The 21819-nt window shown below is 45.7% G+C and overlaps 2 protein-coding genes across 3 annotated transcripts in view; one reads left to right on the top strand and one right to left on the bottom strand.

Annotated features, from left to right (window-relative positions):
* The window catches only part of SYS1 (SYS1 golgi trafficking protein), a 35075-nt gene that overhangs the window by 3025 nt on the left and 10231 nt on the right, over positions 1-21819 (top strand). The window contains exon 4 of one of the 2 annotated variants that reach the window (XM_047068350.1): positions 146-1376. The exons of the other annotated variant lie outside the window; for it this stretch is intronic. Coding sequence (XP_046924306.1) covers positions 146-386 — 241 coding nt within the window. The 3' untranslated portion in view covers positions 387-1376. Of the gene's footprint in view, positions 1-145; positions 1377-21819 lie in introns of those variants that run through there. 2 annotated transcript variants of the gene reach the window in all.
* Positions 6550-9871, bottom strand: TP53TG5 (TP53 target 5). The gene is given in 5 exon segments (XM_047068352.1): positions 6550-6610; positions 6612-6649; positions 7396-7885; positions 9346-9476; positions 9636-9871. Coding segments are annotated over 5 exon segments (885 nt in total). The 5' UTR covers positions 9801-9871.

Here is a 21819-nt window from a genome sequence, read left to right as displayed (position 1 = left end):
CTAGGCATCTAATAGTGGAACCCCCGCTTCACGCTTCTCTTGCTTGCTTCCCACCACTATGCTGTTCTCCTAATTGTCCCTACTCCCCAAATGATCTAAGGCCAGGACAACCCAGTGACAACTCACTGCTGTCCTCTCCCCACAGTGCTCTGGGCTTGCTGTACTTCATCCGGCGAGGGAAGCAGTGTCTGGATTTCACTGTCACTGTCCATTTCTTTCACCTCCTGGGCTGCTGGTTCTACAGCTCCCGTTTCCCCTCGGCGCTGACCTGGTGGCTGGTCCAAGCCGTGTGCATTGCGCTCATGGCTGTCATCGGGGAGTACCTGTGCATGCGGACGGAGCTCAAGGAGATCCCCCTCAACTCAGCCCCTAAATCCAATGTCTAGAATCGGGTCCTTTGGACACCCTGCTGGGCACTTGGCGCCCTTCCCTCCCGCCCTGCCCCCCAACACCTTGGGCTGTTCAGACTCTCCAGAAGAGGTCCAGCCCAGGTGTGAGAGGAACCCTGGAAATGTGAAGTCTTGTTGGTGGAGAGATAGCGAGGCCCTGTCAAGAAGGCAGGTAGCAGTCAGAACCACAGCCGCAAGAATGGCCTCTGCCTGCTGAAGCGTTGCTATCTGGGAGGTCAGCAAGGGGACCTCTTTCAGGGTAATAACAGAATTGGAACCATGTCATTCTTGAGCCACTATACCTGTCACCAGCCTGTTATTTTAAAAAAGAACCAAATCAAGGATATCTGATTGGAGCAAACCACTCTTCTAGTCATCTGTCTTACCTCCCCCGAGACAGCTGTTACCTTTGCCATGTTGCTGAACCGCAGCTATTCTGTTTGGAGAAACACTTGGTTTCTGGATCCATAGCCTCAGAGAGGCAGAGGTGCAGAGGATTAGGCTGCCGTCACGGAGAGGACGGCAGACGGAGGCATCAAGCACAAGGAAGACGCACAACCCGTGTCCTGCTGCACGCATGTGTGCACACGCCCATGAATCCATGACTAACTTTCTTCCAGTTCTCTCTACTGCCAGCTTTTAACAGAGCAGGCCATAGGACCCGGAGAAGAAGTCCCAGCATTGCTCCTGGTCCACCCCTCACGATAGAGTCACTGCCTCTTCTCTAGGAATGACTAGGCACCCCAGCTCCCACCGGGCCTCACTTCTGGCAATAGTTCCTTTTCCCTGCCTTACTGGGAATTCTACAGTGGGAAGGGTATGATGGGTGCCAAGAGACAGGAGGCCCAGCCTTCCAACTTGAGCTGTGCTGGGAGTGCGGAGGGAGATAGAAATTTGCTGCTAAGATTTTTCTTTGGGGTGGCCTGTCCTCTGTTAGGGGCTTGCAGCTGTCCCTCCTATGTACATAAATACAGTATTTTCCACGGTTCTGCCTGTGCTTACTTTGTAGTGCCGCAGTTGGGCCGGCGAGAGACCCACACGGTCGGACGGGGAGCTGTAAAGAATGACTAGGTCACTTTCTCTCCTAGACCCCAGATTATTCTTTCATTTGGTTAAAATACTAGGTGTGGGGAACTCCTATGTCCTACCCCCTTCATCTGCAGCCTCCTGTGTTATGTCTTGGGTGAAGTGCCATGACTCAGTGTCCTTTCTCTCTTGCCATTGATTTCTGAATGTGTCCAGTGGAACACACTTGGTCTAGACCCACTTCTGTATTGAAACCATCAGTATTCCTCTTTCGGTCGCCCAGAGCCTGCCCAAGAGAGCAGTCAGCGTGCAGCTTACAGTGTTAGGTCTTCACAAATGGGTTTTGCTCTCTGCCCAGGAAGCCTTTCTAGCCTCCTGGGCCCCAGCCCTGCAGAAAAGGGAGGTGAGGCTGACAGGATGAAGGTTTAAGACTGAACGTGCCTGAGTGGAGACGGGAAAGTGCGAGGGTGAGGCACCTCAGTCACTTGGTGCTCTGGCCAGGCTGGAAGGAAGCAGCTGGTTAATGGGACTCGGATCCTGGCTACAGGGTCCCGGAGGTAGGACCAGCTGAGAAGACTCCCCTCGGGTGGATGGATTTCCCCCAGACACCGCAAACCATAAAGGCATGTGGCTAATGTTATTTCGGGTAGGGCACCAGAGCACATGTCATGTGGCTGCTGTCTCCCCTGGTCAGCTGCGGGCTGGTTGCCCCAACCGTGTTGGCTCACCTCTCTGGGAGTTTCCTTCAGAGAACTGTGCCTGTTCTTCTGCATATCTTCTGTAATGATGAATCTTTGCCCCTTGAGTGGTAATTTGGTTTTGCCAAAGTTGGGCAAACTTTGCCCGGCATCAGGGGAGCCGATTTCTTTTCTCCAACAATACAGTGACTGAGCTGAATGACAGTTGGGGGTGAAAAATCTGTGACCTTAATGAAATTGTTACGATTTCTAAAGTGACCATAAAAGCAGTGTCTAGAGGCAAGTTCCTGAGAGAACTGGGCAGTGGCAGGAACACGTTTGCCATGTTAGTAATAAGTAGCTGTGCAGGTCGCAGGTCCAATGAGCAAGGCACCGTTGTTTCCCCAAGTAGCTGTGCTTAATAGATGTCCGGCAGTGGGCTAAGTACTTTACATGTTGCTCACTTAATCTTCATGGCAACACTTGGAAATAGGAAGGAACCATCCGTGTCTTACAGATGAGGAAACTAAGGCATTTGCCCAAGGTTATGTGTTAGGAGCTGGCAGACCCAGGATTTGGGCTCTGGTTCTGACAATAAACTCGTTCTGAAGACATTAATAGTTAAAGGACGTGCAAGTCTGTCACTTTATAATCATACCTCTGCATCCTACTGTATTGTTTTAAATACAAAGGATGCGTAGTGCTTTGTAAACATTGCGAGCTTTCTAAGAAAAACTGGTAGACGATATATGAAATATGGCCACATTTCCAAATGAACAGGTAACTGCAGGAAGTTTTTATTTCCAGAGGCTAAGGGAGAGTTACCACCACCCAGCCACGGAGATGGTGTTATCTCTTGACTTTCTAGGGGTCTAAAGTCTGAACCTCTCTTCATCCCACCCCCCTTCCCTGCCACTTCCCAACTTCCCTTTGGAGAAGAGAAGTGGAGATGAGTACATAGGTGGTGCTCAAAGCCATTTATGACCCAGAAGGAAGATGGGAAAGGAGAAAGGGATGTCTAACTCCGAGGGTGCCCCTAACCCCTAGTTCTAGGCAGCTCTTTCCAGATCAGAGCTAAATGGGGGCCAGGATGGCAGCCAGCAAGTGGGGGGTGATGGGGTGGGAAGCTCCAGGTCCCCATGAATCCTATGGGGGCACAGCTCCTGTGGACGCAGAGTTTCTTCGACTGCTCAGTGACTCCCAGATCAGAGTAGCTTCCTCTGGCGGTCCCCAGGGGCAGTCTGTGCACAGACATGGATCTCCTCCCTGTATCTGTAGCCCAAGGAGCACAGAGCCTTAGGGGCAAGGGAAGTGGGGGTGGATTCAGAGCACAAAAGAGGCCCTCTGTGGAGAGGGAATCAAAGCCTTGCTTGAAGGTTTCTGTAAGAAAGTAGCAAGTGGTGGTGAAAACAGCCTTGAGCCAGGAGTGGGTCCAGATTGCCGAGAGTTTGGATCCCTGTCCTGCCACTCCCAGGGCAAGGCAGAATTGTAGGGGCCAAGGCTAGATGACGAGAGAGCCGCACTGGAGTGCGGGGTGAAGTCTTGGGTTGCACTACTAGCCGTGAGGCCTTGGAAAAGCTGTTTAACTCCCACCCACCCCCCGCCCCCACCCCAGCGTAGTTCTCCTTGTTTCTAAAATGAGGGTAAGATACACCTCTCTGTGTTGTGAGGATTCAATGAGATATGTGCAAAGCATTTAACCGGTGGCCGGCATCCAGAAATCTAAGCAGTTACTGGGCCACTGCCCCATCCCTCCTCCTTTTATGGAGGAGACACCTTTCTTCCAAGCCTCAGTGTTTTCAGCTGTTAGATGGGGAGGTAGGCTCGCCCGTGATCAGGGTATACCTACCGAGTACTGCACTCCTATGTGCCATGCACTGCAGAGTGACTTATTCTCACTTAATCCAATGAGCGAGGCACCATTATTTCCCCATTTTGCAGACAAACTGAGGATTAGGAGTAAACAACTTTCCCTAGCATCACACAGCTGGTGAGAAGCTAGGTCTGTCTGCCTCAACAGCCTCATCCTCTGCACATTCCAATCATGTTTAGTGGCAGGTGGTTCAGAGTAGGAGAGGGACAGTCTCTGGAATCCAGGTGGCATTATATCAAAAGGTTGTGAACGTGAACCTAAGATTGGCTTTTTAACAAGCAGCTAATTCCCTTAAAGGTGAGCAGTTAGGTAAGTGCTCGAGTGGGAAGCAAGGGGCTTTATTATGGCACAGGTCCAGGAAGAAGGCAGGAAAAAAAGGACATTTGTTCAACACCCTACAAACTGGCTTTACCTGCATCAAGCCTGATTTGCACAGAGCCCTCTGGAATGGATATTAGTATCAATCCCTATTTAAAAAAATTTTCTTATTACGTTTATTTTTGAGAGGCAGAGAGACAGAGCATGAGCAGGGGAGGGGCAGAGAGAGAGAGAGGGAGACACAGAATCTGAAGCAGGCTCCAGGCTCTGAGCTGTCAGCACAGGGCCCCATGCGGGGCTGGAACCCATGAACCGTGAGATCGTGACCTGAGCCAAAGTCGGACGCTCAACTGACTGAGCCACCCAGGTGCCCCATATCCGTCCCTATTTTATAAAAAAATGAAATAGGCTCAGAGAGATCATGTGACTTCTTAAAAGTCACTCTGAATCCAACACTTTAAAGTTAATTTTTCCCACAGTTAACCGGTAGGGAGCCATTTCTGGAGTGGTTTGTGATCTCTGAGATCTGTTGCAGCCTCCTGCCCCCAAAAAGCAGGCTCTAACTGAGCCCAGAAGAGAAGCCTCAGATTGGAGTGGTCAAGCACAGGGAAGGTGGTAAGGGGACAACCCAGCTGTGGGATTGTGGGAGGCACGTTGCCTGAGGCCCAAGTGCCTGCATCCTTGCCTCCCTGCCACCCCCCCCCCCACCCCTGCCCAGCGCCCAGAGGTGCCCTGGACATGACAGATCCCAGCCTCAGGACACAGACACAGTCCATCAGCTGACGCTGACCCTGGACCCAACTCTGACTGTCTATGCGGCAAAGGGGTAGCTGCCAGTCTTGCTCAGGCTCACACCTTACCCACTTGGGGTCCCCTGGGCGGGCTCTCATGAGGACGAGTGCAGGGGGTCCCCAACACGGTGTGTTTTGGTTGGGAGCGCGCTTCCCTGATTGCTTGCTGACAGCGTTTGGGACAAACCTTCAGGCGAAGGTTGATGAAATGGAAGGGGCTTGGGGGGGAAAGATGGAGTAGGGGTGATTTTTGAAGACTGATGGGATTGAGGATGTCCAGCAAAAGAACCGAAATGGCGACGACGCAGGAAGTGGGCCGGCGTGCAAGCCGGGCGGAGAGACAGCTTGGAGTGGAGGCTGCGGGGTGGAGGCGGCAGGGGGAGTGGCGCTGTAGAGGTAGGGAGGCGGGAGTGGGGATCGTGGCGCCCAGGCGCCGGCTCGCGGAGAGCCGAGCGGGGCGGCACCGAGCAGCCCCACACCCGCAGGCTCAGGCCGGCCGTGGCCGCGCCGCCCAGGGCTACGGGGTCGTTCTGTGCCGGTGCAGGCCCGTGCAGGCCCGCTGGGCGCAGTCACGGAGTGGAGCGCTGGGGCCTAGGAGGGTGCAGGCGTGTCCCGGGGAGGCCCTCCTGCCCTTCCTCCGCATCTAGGCCTCTCCACCACTGCCTGGGTCCCTCCCGGGAGGGCTCTGCGCCCCTCGATCGCTGCGCTGCTTTCTTGAGGGCGCCACACCGCGCAGCCCGCCTCTAGGGGAAGATCCCCAGAAACCCCGGCTCCCTGGTTCTTCCTCTCCCCAACTGCGTGTTCAGGGCTATGGCTCCTGCAGACAGGGGACGACTGGGCTTGGGATTGGAGGGTGGGCGTGCCGTGTCACCCGGGAGCTGTAGGGAAGTACTGACTCGGGGCCTGACTGGGTGCTTTCCTTGACCCAGGCTGGGCACATTTTGAGGCTCAGCTGCTGTCGGTTTGTTGACAGCCGATGCTGCAATAACCGGGCCGCAATGCGCGTGAATACGGGCGGGATGCTCCCTTGTGCCTTTTCCTTTCTTCGGAAGGTGGAATGGGGAGCAGCCAGCACTTCTAGATTAGAGTTCTGGCCCCGCCACCCCCTAGTCGTGTGAGCCTGGCCAAATCACCTTCTGTTTCGGCGTCACGGTCTCCTCATCTCCTTGGCTTGCAGGGCCATTGTGAGGTACCGGTCACCCAGAAAGCACCCGACAGATGTTCCCTTTCTGTGACTTCATAGAATGCATCCTTCGAGAGGCCAGCTCGCAGAGGTGTGGAGGGGTGTAGCTCGCTGGCTTCTGGGTGCCACGTTCTAGACTGACCATAGGGACCTGGGAATGGAGTGGAAGAAACGTAAAATCGTGATGCACACTTTTTCCTCCCCACCTCCGCCGAGGGCCTCTTTCCTCCATCCTTTCCAGCCCCAAACAGGAAGAACTGGCGGTAATATTCTTCAGTTCCTATGGGAGATTTTATTTGTACACTCGTGAATTTTCCCGCCCATCCCTCCCGCTCAGATGATTGCGCCGTCTCCGTTGTCACACCTCTGGCTCCCGTCCAAGGTCACACCACCTGTGAGCAGAGACCTTGGTGTTAGGAGCCAAGACGGCCGCTAGGGGGAGCTGCCGCCCCGGGAGCGGGCTCAAGGACCAGGGCGCCCTAAGTCCAGCAGGTTGGGGATGGGGGTTTTGTGAAGGGGAAGCCTCCTTTCAGCTGGATCCCCAAGCCCATCACCCCTTCCTCTCTTGGGACCTCAATTGGTGAAGTATTTTTTCTTTTTCTTTTCTGTTCTTTTTCTTTCTTTCTTTCTTTCGCTAAGGAACTTTTGAACTTTTTGTTCAGAGTCAATCTTATTTGAGGCATGAATAAATGCAACAAATGTGGGTGATGGTTTGGTCTAAGGGGAAAGGATACAGCAGAGATCTACTTGACTGTCCCCCCTTCCCCCCCCCCCCTTCATTTGGAAATCCCTGAAGTCCCTTACTCAGACTCCTGACTGAGATTCTGAGCCATAGCAGTTGTGGACCCTCTTGAGGCCTCCAGGCAGTGAGATGACCCACCTTAGAACCCACCTTCCAGTGCCCCTCCCCAGAACCCCTGCTTGGATCTTGAGAGGCCCCAGCCTAGTCATCTCCCTGCCATGTGGCCTTGGTCAATGGCTTCCCCCCAACTCTCTGGGCATGCAGGAGGAGCCCCCCCCCAGCACTGCTAGCCACAGTCCCCAAGAGTCTGGATCATGAGCCCCTGACTCCGGGACCCATCTCCAGGCCTCCCTTGGGCCCAGGTCTCACCCCGGCCTGGCAGTGGTGTCGTCACACTCTGTACGGATGGCACATGGGCAGCTCGAGTGACGCAGAGCAGAATCGCGTGCAGCAGCGCTTGACCCAGCGCAGGGTGGACGATCTGCACATCACCCGAGGCCCGGGGAGGTGGATTCGGGTGGGCAACCCCTCAAACCAGATCCACTGGTCAGCTGCCTCCAGCTGCTGCTTGTCCCCCATGGGAGTTTTGTGCTGGTAGGTCTTCAGGAAGATGATGCGGGGTTCTCCTTTAGGTGATTGCCTTCCCTGGGCTCCAGGGAAAGCGGTCAGGCCATGATCCTTCGATGTCCTTGGGAGCTCAGGCTCCATCTGCTCTTTGCCCTGGAGCACTGCTGCAGGTGACTCCTGTGCCTTGTTCCTCTCCCCCAACCCCTGCTTGAGCTCCCCTGTGGACTGTAATTTCTTGGGTTCCAGTGTCTTCTCGGGGCACCCAGCCTCTTGGAGCTCTTCATTATCTTGTTCCACTCTATCGCAGACATTACTGCTCCTGGCAGGGGGAGGGAAGACAGTCAGCAGAGCAGGACTAAGGCCCCGACCCTCCAACCCTGAGAGAGTTGCTATGCGGCCAGCTCAGGGAGGAAAGCTAGAGAGGACCAGAAGAGAAGCTTCACCACCAGGGGATGTGCCTGGAGGCACGGGATGGGATAAGGATGGCGAAGGGCCAGGAGAGGTTGCTAGGACCCCTAGGACTGTATGTTGTCTGCATGGGCTGCTGGCCAGGGTTCTTCCTTTCTGGATTTCAGGTGAAGGGGTGAACTAGTCCAGCGTTTTCAAATTGTGTTCCAAGAAACCTTAAGGTTCTGGGGAGGTATCTCAAATGCCCTCTCCGCTCTGGGAGGGGCAGGGTGAGGGCAGGATACCTTTCCACCCAACAACACAGCTGGGGCTTGAGGACAGATACTTGAAGAGAGGTTGTGCTGCTTTGAACAGGTTGGGAAACTGTGGGATGAGATAGGCCTGACCTTACCAGCTCAGTGTTTCCTGATTGCCGGCATCTAGGAGGCCAGCTCAGAGTGAGGAGCCCAGAGAGGGGGTGTTAACCAGAGGTATTCAGTGCTGGCAGGAGACCTTCCCCAAGGGTGTCTGTTCTCTGTAGAGAACCATTGGGTTCTCTGCACAGTGGTGGCACTGTCCTAGCTCAGTGTGTGAATCAGTGAGGACTCAGCCTCAAGATAATGACAGTACTGTTAATAGCCACCATTGTGACTTGAATGCCTGCTACACGCCAGGCCCAGGACTCTCTCACACCAGTTCCCCAAAGTAGGGGGCAGCAAAGTGGCCGAGTGGCTTTGCAAGCAAAGGTTTTCAAGGTCGACAAACTGGCGTTCAAATTCGCTTCTGCCTCTTACCATCTGTGCGTTTGGGGAAAGAAATTCAACCTCTAAGAGCCTTAGTTTTCTCATCTGTAAAACTGGGATAATTCTATCTACCTAATTGTGAAGAATTATGTAACTGGGAAATGCTTGTGAAGTGCTTAGCATATACCTGGCACTTAGCAGGTGCCTAATGTCAACTTTCTTAATATTCTGGTATGATTTATGAGGAAGCCAAGCCTTAGTAAGGTGACTGGTCTGCAGGTGAATCTCTGCATTGTGTGGACTTGAGGGTGAGGAGGATGAGTGGCCCCTCTTGCTCGGGTGGTGCCCTGGCTGGTGGTTAGTCCCATAATTTGATGATTGTGACCATGATTAGGACCACAGCTCTGATATCACACAGGAATGGCTTCAGATCCTAGCTCTGCCACTTACCAGCTCAGGTAGCTGGGACAAGTCGCTTTATCTCTTGAGCCTCAGCTCCCCATCAGTAAAATGGGGCTAATAAATACCTTTCTCACAGAGCCTTTGTAAAAATTAGGTTTTCTTAATTTCTTAGCATATATAGATTGTGCCTATTCCTAGTAAAGATAGCTGTAGGGTCTGTGGTGGGGGCATGGTGGGCCAAGCTCACCTGGTGGAGATCCCAAGGATCTTCGGAACTCTGAGCAACGAATTCCAACACCTTTTGGCCAAGTTATGCAGTTCTTGGATCCGGGGGTTTGAGCTCTTGAGCAGCTTCAAGAGCGACAAGTTTTTTAATACCTGCCGGGGTCAAGAAACAAGGAAAAGAGAAGCTTCAGCTTTCTGTAGTCTCCCACAACCCACCTAGACTTTGGCTCAACTCAGGTCAGGGCTGGGCCTAGTGACTTCTGGGTCACTAGAAGCCTGGCAACCAGGAGGGACCAAAATGGGGCATCTCACCATCTTAAGTCGGTTCCGCCTAATTGCTTTGCTGACAGGTTGCGGTATCTTGTCCCGTGGTTCTTCATCTTGTAGCTGAGAGAGAGACACAGAGAGACGGAGAGACACAGAGAGAGCGCTAATATAGGAGGAATCCCCCTGAACACCTCCATTATGCTGTTCCATTTGGCTGAGCGTGGTTTGACCAAACTTAGACTGGGATTTTTGTCTTGGTTTGGGGCAGAAATGGGGAGACCATTCTAACTCTCCTGATCTCTCTTCACCCTTCACCTCTCCCTTTCCCCCAGGCTGGATGGCCCCTGCTCTGGGTGTGACTGGACCCCCTCCATGTCCGTTCCCAAGTCCAACCTTGGAAACCATTCTATTCTTGGGCCTCTTCCTTGCTGATGGACTCATACTGGGGCCGTGAGGCCTCAAAGACAGATATCTGGGGCAAGACTGGAATCAGGCACCACCTGCACCCTGCCCCTCTCAGTTCGGCCAGCACTCAGGCTGGCTGTCAGGAGGGCTGTGCTGGAGCTTCCAGGGAGGGGGGCTGTGACATCACTGAAATTTGTGACAGCAGCAGGGCTGGGTCTCCAAGGAGTATGTGTGTGGCAGGGGCGAGGGTGAGGAGGAAACTCCCATTTGTGGAAAACCCTAATAGGTGCCAGGCAGAGGCATTCTCTTACCTCCCTGTGAGGTAAGAGAATTGTCTCCTCTTTTTAAATAAAGAAGCCAGGGTTCACAGGGGTTAAATAATTTACTCAAGGCCACACATGTGGATAATGGTGGAGCTGGAAATTTAAGGTCTGACAGTCAATGCATGAAACCAGGGGTACCCAACTATGCTCATCTGTTCTCTCCCGTCCTATGTTGACTGTGCACGTGCTACATGTCAGGTGTTGTTCTAAGCACTGGGATAAAAGAACATTCTTCCTCTCAAGGAGTTTACATTCTGCTGGAGGGGAAACAAAACAGTACGCATGCTTGTAAAGCAAAATGTGTTTACCTATGCGTGTGTATTATAAATTTTACTGATACAGATATAAAATAATAAAATTCTATAATACTCTTTATTGTAAATTCCAAAGAGCCAGTTCATTCTTAACAGTATGCTTTTCCTGGGTCTTGCCTAACTCCTATCCATAGCCAATCTATGGTTGTTATGGATGAACAAATGTAGCTCCAACATAAATGTTGACATTTTCAGGAGGAAGAAAGTAAAAAAGTGAAAGAATAAAATGTTGGAATTTCACTTATTCACCAATGACATATCGACTTATTTGCTGTATTGGATCAGTTTTCAAATACCGGCAGTATGTTTTCTCAATTTTTTTTGGTGTGTGTGCTGTTTACAATGTACTAGCTAGAGACAGGACATATGTGTTTACATTTAATTGCATTATTTACATCTCCTCCGTTAGATGTTAAGGCTAGACCATGGGTGGGCAAGTTTCTTCTGTAAAGGGCAAGGTAGTAAACAGGTCAAGCTTTGCAGGCCATATAATTGTACCTGCTCAGCTCTGCTATTGTAGGGTGAAAGCAGCCACAGATAGTATGCAAATGAGTAGGCATGGCTGTGTTGCAATAAAACTTTATTTACAAAAGTAGTTGGGCTGGATTTGGGCCATGATCAACCCCTGGTACAGACAATCAACAAAATAATAAACCTGATTTATAACGTACCTATGTTTGGGTGTGAATACTCCTACCAGGGCTGAATTCAAGCTACCAATGAGATGTCACTGAATAGAGAATTGAATGGAAATGCATAGTAGCATATGATTATATATTTCTACAACAGTGAAGACTCTCAAGAACATAGATAATAAATAGCAAAAGGTAGCAAACAATTACGAAGTGATGAGTTTGAGCATTTTTTGCCTTTGTTTTTAATATCATTAATTTAATTAAGTTTGTGTAATTTGATTTTTAATGATGGCTAGGCCAGCCAGCAGAGCTTGTAAGAGTGTAATAGGCTTTTGCAAGCTCTTATGAGTCAGTTCCAGCACACCACTGTCCTGTCAGAGGGAAATAAGTGTGGGAAGAAAAGTAAACAGGGCAGAGGGCAGTGGGAGAGCAAAGGCAGAATGTTTGCCATATTAAAATGGCTGGAACGGGAAGCATTCACTGACCAGATGAGATGTGAGCAAGGGCCCGAAGGAGGTGAGAGAAGGGGAGACTAGTGGCGGCAGGAGATGAGGACAGGGAGGGGCTGTGGTGAAGAGCAGGGAGAGATGAGGGCTGCTCTGAAGGATCTGCCTAGCTGGCCACATCAGGAATTGGAAGAGCCTGTGGAACACAGCTTCCCCGGGCACCACCCCATTCAGCCGGCCGGTCTGATACCCAGCCGAGTGTGAGAACCACTCTCCAATACACCGCCTCTAGGGCGGAGACACGTGCGTAGAGGGGGCTTAGCTCCGCCTTTTAGGGGTGATGGACCAAGCCTAGGCTGCAGAACAACTTCGTGCCTGTCAACGTCCTTTATTATTAGGGTGAAGGGGGGAGGTTAACATGCTGTGACCCAGGCCAGAAACCTGGAGGTGGCTTGAGAGGGAAGCTGCGAAGGACACTCGCTCTCCCCCCTCCCTTCTGTCCACCCCACTACTCCTGGCTCTGGCTCGAGTTTGGCGTTTTTTTTCACTCAGAAGAATGCCCTCAACATCCACTCAGTTATTGCATGTATCAATAGTTTGGGTTTTTTGTTGTTGAGTTTTATTCCAGAGTATAGAATGTACCACATTTTTATATTTAACCATTTTTTATATTTAACCATTCCCTTACTGAAGAACATTTGAGTTGTTTCTAATTTAGAGCTATTACAAATAAAGCTGCTGTGAACATTCAGGTATAGGTTTTTGTATGGACATAGTTTTCATTTCTCCATAAGGAGTGCGATTGCTAGTGTCTGTTTAGTTTTCTAAGAAGACACAAACTATTTTCCAGAGTGACTATATTATTTTACATTCTCACCAGCAATGTATGAATGATCGGTTTTTTCTGCATCCTGATCTGCTTTTGGTATGGTTCCTATTTTTTATTTTTATTTGTTAAAACTTTTTAAAGTTTATTTATGTATTTTGAGAGAAGACAGAGGGCACAAGCAGGGGAGGGGCAGAGAGAAGGAGAGACAGAATCCCAGGCAGGCTGCACGCCATGAGCACAGAGCCCAATGTGGGGCTGGAACGCACAAACTGTGAGATCACGACCTGAGCCGAGATCAAGAGTTGGATGCTTAACTGACTGTGCCACCCAGGCGCCCCACTATGGTCACTATTTTTTAAAATGATTCTCGTAAGTGTGTAGTGATACCTCATCATGGTTTTAACTTGCATTTCCCTAATGGCTATTGATGCTGAACATATTTTATTGTGTTATTTGCCATTTCTGTATTCTTTTTGATAAACCATCTGGTTTTTGTCCATTTTCTAATTGGATTGTCTACTGCTGAGTTTTTAAAAATTAATTAATTAATTAATTATTACTTAAATCCAAGTTAGTTAACATACAGTGTAATAATGATTTCAGGAATTTAGTGATTCATCACTTACATATAACACCCGGTGCTCATCCCAGCAAGCGCCCTCCTTAATGCCCATTGCTCATTTAGCCTATCCCCCCACCCAACACCCCACCAGCAACTCTGAGTCTGTTCTGTATATTTTAGAATCTCTTATTGTTTGTCTCCCTTTCTGTTTTTATCTTATTTTTCCTTCCCTTCCCCTATGTTCATCTGTTTTGTTTCTTAAATTCCACATATGAGTGAAATCGCATGATATTTGTCTTTCTCTGACAAACTTATTTCACTTAGCCTAATACACTCGTTCCATCCATGTTGTTGCAAATGGCAAGATTTCATTTTTTTTTTTGATCGCTGAGTAAGATTTATAATGTAATATAGTAATATTCTATAATGTATATTGATACATCTTCTTTATCCATTCATCAGTTGATGGACATTTGGGCTCTTTTCATACTTTGGCTATTGTTGATAGTGCGGCTATAAATATTAGGGTGCATGTGCTTCAAACAGCATTTTTGTATCCTTTGGATAAATACCTAGTAGTGCAATTGCTGGGTCGTAGGGTAGTTCTATTTTTAATATTTTGAGGAACCTCCATACTGTTTTCCAGAGTGGCTGCACCAGTTTGCATTCCCACCAGCAGTACAAAAGGGTTCCTGTTTCTCTGCATCCTCATCAACATCTGTTGTTGCCTGAGTTGTTAATTTTAGCCATTCTGACAGGTGTGAGGTGGTGTCTCATTGTCGTTTTGATTTTTATTTCCCTGATGATGAGTGATGGGGAGCATATTTTCATGTGTGTGTTAGCCTTTTGGATGTCTTCTTTGGAAAAGTGTCTATTCATGTCTTTTGCCCATTTGGATTATTTGTTTTTTGGGTGTTGGGTTTGATAAGTTCCTTACAGATTTTAGATGCTAACCCTTTATCTGATATGTCACTTGCAAGTATCATTTCCCATTACATTGGTTGCCTTTTAGTTTTGCTGACAGTTGCCTTTACTTTGCAGAAGCCTTTTATCTTGATGAGGTCCCAATAGTTCATTTTTGCTTTTGTTTCCATTGCCTCTGGAGACATGTCAAGTAGGAAGTTACTGAGGTGGAGGTCAAAGAGGTTGTTGCCTGTTTTCTCCTTTAGGATTTTGATGGTTTCCTGTCTTATGTTTAGGGCTTTCATCCAGTTTGAGTTTATTTTGTGTATGGTATAAGAAAGTGGTCTAGGGGCACCAGGGTGGCTCAGTTGGTTGAGCATTCAACTCTTGATTTCAACTCAGGACATTATCTCATGGTTCCTGGGATCAAGCCCCATGTCGGGCTCTGCGCTGACAGCACGGAGCCTGCTTGGGATTCTCTCTCTCTCTCTCTCTCTCTCTCTCTCTGCTCCTCCCCTGCTTATGTTCTCTCTCAAAATAAATAAATAAAATTAAAAAACGAAAGAAAGAAAGAAAGAACGAAAGAAGAAAGAAAAGAAAGAAAGAAAGAAAGAAAGAAAGAAAGAAAGAAAGGAGTCTAGGTTCATTCTTCTGCAATGTCACTGTCCAGTTTTCCCAACACCATCTGCTGAACAGACTGTCTTTTTTCCATTGGATATTCTTTCCTGCTTTGTTGAAGATTAGTTGGCCATATGTTTGTGGGTCCATTTCTGGGTTCTGTATTCTGTTCCATTGATCTATGTGTCTGTTTTTGTGCCAGTACCATACTGTCTTGAGGATTACAGCTTTGTAAGACAGCTTGAAGTCTGGAATTGTGATGCCTTCAGGTTTGGTTTTCTCTTTCAATGTTACTTTGGCTATTTGGGATCCTTTCTGGTTCCATCCAAATTTTAGAATTGTTTGCTCTAACTCTGTGAAGAATGTTGGTGTTACTGTTGAGTTTTGAGAGTTGTTTATATATTCTAGAGTCAAGTCCTTTGTAACATGTATGATTTGAAAATATTTTCTCCCATCTGTAATACCTTAATTTCCTTTTCTTGTCTTATTTTGCTAGCTAGAACTTCCAGCACCACATTGCATAAAGGTAATGAGAGCAGTTATCCTTGCCTTATTCTTGATCTTATCTTTCACCAGTAAATATGATGTTAGCTGTAGGTTTTCTGTAGATGCTCTATATCAAGTTCAAAGTTACCCTCTATTCCTAGTTTGTTGAGAGTTTTTATAATAATGGCATTGGCTTTTGTCTAATGATTTTTCTGCATGAGTCAATATGGTCATGTGATTTTTTTCTTCTTTAGTTCATTACTGTGGTAGATTATATTAATTGATATTTGAATATTGAAGTAGGCCTGCATGCCTGAATAAACCCCACTGGGTTTTGGTGTTTAACACTTTTTATGTAATTTTGGGTTGAATATTTGGTAATATTTTGTTGAAGATTTCTGTGTCTATTTTTGTGAGGGCTATGGGTCCTTTGTATGTTACATGTATTACTCTTGAACTGGCACAGTAGTATTTGAGAGGGGACTTAAAATAGTTGTAAATATATATTATAGACTCTAGGGAAATGACTAAATTTTTTTTTAATTTTTTTAACGTTTTTTGTTTTTTTTGTTTTTTTTGTTTTTTTTGAGACAGAGAGAGACAGAGCATGAACGGGGAAGGGGCAGAGAGAGAGGGAGACACATAATTAGAAGCAGGCTCCAGGCTCTGAGCCATCAGCCCAGAGCCTGACGCGGGGCTCGAACCCACGGACCGCGAGATCGTGACCTGAGCCGAAGTTGGACGCTTAACCGACTGAGCCACCCAGGCGCCCTGACTAAATTTTTTTTAAAAAGAAGTATAATTGGTAGGCTAAGAAAGGAGAGAAAATAGAATCATGTAAAATGCTCAAAGCAAAAGAAGGCAGAAAAAGAGGGAAAGAAAGAAAAGAAAGAACAAGTACAACAAATAGAAAATAGTTATAAGCATAGTAGATATTATGCCAATTATATCAATGATGACTTTAAATGTGAATGGCCTAAATATATTCTAATTAAGAGACTGGAACAGTCAGAGTAGACAAAAAACAAAATAAAACAAAACAAAAAACAAGACCTAATTATATGTTGTCTAAGAGAACCCCACTTTATTTTTTATTAAATTTTTTTTAATGTTTATTCATTTTTGAGAGTGAGAGAACACAAGCAGGGAGGGGCAGAGAAAGAGAGAGACAGAGAATCCGAAGCAGGCTCAGTGCTATCAGTGCAAAGCCCAACGTGGGGCTCATACCTATGAACTGTGAGATCATGACCTAAGCCAAAGTCAGACGCTCAACCAGCTGAGCCACCCAGGTGCCTCAAGAACCCCACTTTAAATATAAAGCCAAAGATAGTTTAACAATAAAGGGATAGAGAAAGACATACCATGTTCACACAGTCAAAGGAAAGCTGGAATAGCTATATTAATTTCAGATAAAGCAGACTTCAGAACAAGAAACATTATCGGATAAAGAAGATTGTTAAATAATAATAAAGGAGTCCATTATCCAAGAAGACATAATAATCTTTAATATATATGCCCCTAACAATAGAGTGTCAAAACATGTGAGGCAAAAACCAGTAGAACTCCAAGGAGAAATAAACAAATACACTGTTATAGTTGGAGACTTCAACACCTCTCTTTCAGTAATTATAAGTCAAACAGGCAGAAAAATCAGTAAGGATATAGTTGAACATCACCAGCAATCAGCTTGATCTAATTGGCATTTATAGAATACTTCATCCAACAAATAGCAGAATACGCATCCTTCTCAAAGCTTATATGGAACATTCATGATAGAGCACATTCCAGGCTATAAAACACACCTGAATTGGGGCGCCTGGGTGGCTCAGTCGGTTGAGCATCCGACTTCAGCTCAGGTCACGATCTCACGGTCCGTGAGTTCGAGCCCCGCGTCAGGCTCTGGGCTGATGGCTCAGAGCCTGGAGCCTGCTTCTGATTCTGTGTCTCCCTCTCTCTCTCTGCCCCTCCCCTGTTCATGCTCTGTCTCTCTCTGTCTCAAAAATAAATAAACGTTAAAAAAAATTTTTTTTTAAAAACACACCTGAACAGATTTTTAAAAGAATAGAAATCATACAAAGTATGTTCTCAAAACACAATGGAATTAAATTAGAGGCCAATAACAGATAGTTGGGAAAGTCCTGGATATTATTAAACAATCTGCTACTGAATAACATGGATCAAAGAAGAAATCTCAAGAGAAATTTTAAAATATTTTGAACTACACAAAAGTGAAAATACAAGTTATCAAAAGTGTAGGGTGCAGTGAAGACTGTGCTTAGGAGGAAGTTTATAGCACTAGTGCATATATTGGAAAAGAGGAAAGATCAGAAATCAATCTAAGCTTTCATCTTATAAAGTTAGAGAAAGAAGGGCAATTTAAGCCTAAAGCAAGCAAAAGAAAAATAATAAAAATTAAAGCAGAAATCAATGAAATTTAAAACAGGAAAACAGTAGAGAAAATCAATGAACCCCACAAATTGTTCTTTGAAAGGGTAAAAATAAACAGATCTCTAGCCAACCTAACCAAGAACAAAAAGAAAGAAGATACAAATTACCAATATCAGAAATTTAAGAGGGACCACCACTATTGATCCTAGGGGCATCAAGAGGATAATAAAGGAATATCATGAACAACTCCATGCCCTCAAATTTGATAACTTAGATGAAATATGTCTATTGTGTTGTGTTTTGATACTGTCTTTGTCTGGGTCTGGTAATACCAAGCTCCTAAAATATGTTGAGAAGTGTTCCTTCCTATTCCATTTTCTGAAAGAGATTGTATAGAATTGGTATTAATTCTTCTACATAATTCTCCTAATAAACATTGGGTGGATCTCTTCAGTGAAACCATCTGGGCCTAGATATTTCTTTCTTTTTTTTTTTTAAGAGGTGTGTGTGTGTGTGTTGCATTGACTACAGATTCAATTTCTTTTTTTTTTTTAATTTTTCTAATGTTTATTTATTTATTTTTGAGAGAGAGAGACACAGAGCACGAGCAGGGGAAGAGCAGAGAGAGAGGGAGAAACAGAATCGGAAACAGGCTCCAAGCTGTCAGCACAGAGCCTGACAAGGGGCTTGAACTCAAACCCGTGAGATCATGACCTGAGCCGAAGCCGGACGCTCAACCAACCGAGCCACCCAGGTGCCCCCAGATTCAATTTCTTTTATAGTTATAGAGCTGTTTTTATGATCTATTTCATGTTGGGTGAGTTTTGGCAGTTTGTACTTTTTGAGGATTTAGTCCTTTTTATCTAAATTGCCAAATTGATGTGTGTAGAATTGTTCTTAGTAGTCCCTTATTATCTCTTTAATGTCTGGGAGTCTGCAGGGATATCCTCCGTTGCACTCATGAAATTGATAGTTTAGGTCTCCTGTTTCTTTTTTTCCTTTGTCAATCTTGTTAGAGGTTTGTCAACTTTACAGATCTTTCCAAAGAAGCAGCTCTTTGTTTCCTTGGTTTTCTGCATTGTTTTTCTATTTTCAGTTCTTTGGGGTTTATTTTGCTCTTCTGATTCTAGTTTGAGGCAGGAGCTTAGATTGTTGGTTGGAGGCCTTTCTTCCTTTGAAAGTAAACATTTAGTGCTGTAAATTTTCCTTTCAGCATCCAGTTAGCTGTGCCCCACAAATTTTGATACTTTGTACTTTCATCCAGCAAAATTTTTAAAAATTTCGTTGAGATTTTCACTTTGACCCATAGATTATTTAGAAGTATGTTGTTTACTTTTCATGTGTTTGGAGATTTTTCCTGTCACCTTTCTGTTGCTAACTTGGACCTATTTGATTCCACTGTGGTCAAGGGAATACTCACTGTATAATTTTAAATCTCTTTCAATCTTTTAAATCTCTTGAGGTTGTGTGTGGTTTGGTGTTTTGATTTTTTACTTAGGGTATTGTCTATTGGGGTGGATATTCCATGGGCACTTGAAAAGAATGTGTATCTTGCTGTTGTTGGATGGAGTAGTCTCTAAATGTCAGTTAGATCCTTTTGGCTAATGGTTTTGTTAAGTTCTTACAGATCCTGTCATTTTTCTGCCTAGTATTTCTATCAGTTGTTCAGAGATGTGTGGAAGTCTCCAACTCTGATAGTGTATTTGCCTGTTTCTCCTTTGGGTTTTATCAGTTTAGTGCCTATACGTTTAGGATTACTTTGTCTTCCTCCTGGTTTGACCCTGTTATCATTATGTAATGTAACTTCTTTTCCGGGTGATTTTCTTTTATCTGCTATTACCTAATATTAAGATGGCAGACTCTGCTGTCTTTTGATTAATGTTTGTATGGCATATTTCTTTTACATCCTTTTACTTTCAACCTACCTATGTCATTATATTTGAAGTGAATTTCTTGCTGATGGCTTATAGCTGGGTCACATTTTTGTATTCTGTTTTTCAGATCTCTCACTTTTAAATGACTTATTGAGGCCATTTCCAGTTGATGTAATTATTTATGTCTTAGTGTTTCCATTTGCCATTTTATTTTCTGTTGGTTCCCTCTATTTTTCATTCCTCTGTTCTGTTTTTCCACCCTTCTTGTGTTACTTGAACATCTTTTAGGATTCCATTTTTTATTTATCTATGGCGTTTTCAAGTGTATCTCTTTGTGCAGAGTTTTTAGTGACTGCTCTGGGGTTTCATTATACATTCATAATTTATCACAGTCTACATGAGTCACAGTATCGACATTTTGCCACTTCCAAGTGAGGTACAGAAGCCTTCTGTTTAGATCTTTACTTTCCATTTTATAATGTCTTACATATTTCCTCTACATACACTGAGAACCACATCAGACAATGTTACATGTTACAATTTATACTTTGGCCATTGAATATAATTTAGAAAACACCAGTGGGGAAGGATAGTCTATTACATTTACCTGTATTTCCATTCTTTTCATTTATCTTTCTTCATTCTTGATGTTTTAAGTTTCCTTCTTTTACCATTTCCTTTATGTTTGAAGAACTTCCTTCAGCCATTTTTTAAAAGTAATCTCTACACCCAGCGTGGGGCTCGAACTCACAACCCCAAGATCCAGTCACACACTCTACCAACTGTGTCGGCCATTCTTTTAGGGTAGGTCTTCAGACAACAGATACTCTTAGTGTTTCTTTTATTTGAGAATGTCTTAATTTCATCTTCAGTCCTAAATGGTCTTCTTTCTGGGTATAGCATGTCAGAGATAAACAAATTAGCTAAAGTAGAAAGGACAGATTTTGATCATTAATATACTCTTGTAATAGGGAAAAGAATCCAGTGTGAACTGAATTCAACTTTGATTTGTATAGACAACTTGGCATCTTGAATTCAGGAATAGGGAATGGGGGTAAGTGGGGGCTCTGTAGAGCCAAGGAAGTGAAAATTTACAAAAAGCATAAAGGGGGTATTGGTCCATGTGAGACCTATCAAGGTTTGCTAACTGACACTATTGAAGTTAGGCTCCTACACTTCCACGAAAGATGCATATCTTGCTGTTGGGAGACAGGGCCCTATATTGGGAGGGGGGGCGTTGGCTAGAGCAAACAGTAAATTCATTTGGCAGCCTTGAGTTTTCTCAGGCAGGCACTTTAAGGGGTCTGGGGTCATCCTAGGGATTCAGCCTTGAGTTGTTAGAAACTATGTTAGTGTTTGTTCAAGTCTGTATAGACCAAGTTTAAGGCCATGTTGAAAAGAGGGCTCAGAGGAGCCCAGCTAGAGTTTGGTCAAGGAGAGAATCTTTGTCAGGCACTCTGGACTGACCGTATCCTCCTTCGCTCCTTGAATGCTGTCCCACTTCTTTCTGGCAGCTCACATCTGCTGCAACTGAACTGTTGTTCCCCCACAGGAAAGGTGTCATTTCTCTCTGACTGCCTTCACGATTCTTTCTTTGACCTGAGTTTTCAGAAGTTTGATTATGGTGTGTGTTATCATGGATTTATTTGGGCTTATGCTGGAGATTCAGTCGGCTTCTTGAATCTGTAGGTTCAGGTCTTTGTCGAACTTGGGAAACTTTCAGCCATTCTTTTCTGGAATGTTTTTTCAGCTTCACTTCCTTTTCCTCTCCACCTGGGACTCCCGTAACACAAATGTTAAATCTTTTGTTACTGTCTCACAGGTTTCTGAAGCTCTGTTCTTGCTTTTTATCCTTTTTAAATATAATTTTCTCTCTCTTTCAGATTTGATCATTTCTACTGTTCTATCTTCAAATGCACCTGTCCTTTCAAACATTATCTCCATCCTTGTATTGAGCCTACCCAGTGAGGTGGTTTTATTTTACATTTTAGTTTCTGTATTAGTTTCCCAGGCCTGCCTGCTGTAACAAATGACCACAAACTTGATGGCTTAAAACAACAAGTTTATTTTCACACAGTACTGGAGGCCAAGAGTCCAAAACCCAAGGTGGTGGTTCCTTCTGGAGGCTCCAAGGGAGAACCTGTCCCATGCCTCTCTCCAGGCATCCTGGGTGCTCCTTGGCTTATAGACCCATCATCCCAGTATTTGCGTCCATCTTCACATGGTGGTCTCCCCTGGGTATCTTTCTGTGTTTTCACATTGTCTTATAATGGACACCAGTTATTGGATTTAGTGCCCACACTACTCCAGTATGACCTCATTTTAACTAATTATTTCTGCAGAGACTCTATTTCCAAATAAGGTCACATTCTGTAATATTGGGTATTTTGGAGAACACGATTCAACCCAGCACAGTAATTTTTTTCTTCAGTTCTAACATTTCTAT

Source organism: Lynx rufus, unplaced genomic scaffold (genome assembly GCF_022079265.1).
Source record: "Lynx rufus isolate CCGP_SWC_20201006 ecotype Redwood Valley unplaced genomic scaffold, mLynRuf1.p SCAF_8, whole genome shotgun sequence".
Classification (NCBI taxonomy): domain Eukaryota; kingdom Metazoa; phylum Chordata; class Mammalia; order Carnivora; family Felidae; genus Lynx; species Lynx rufus.
This window is presented reverse-complemented; position numbering and strand designations above follow the sequence as displayed.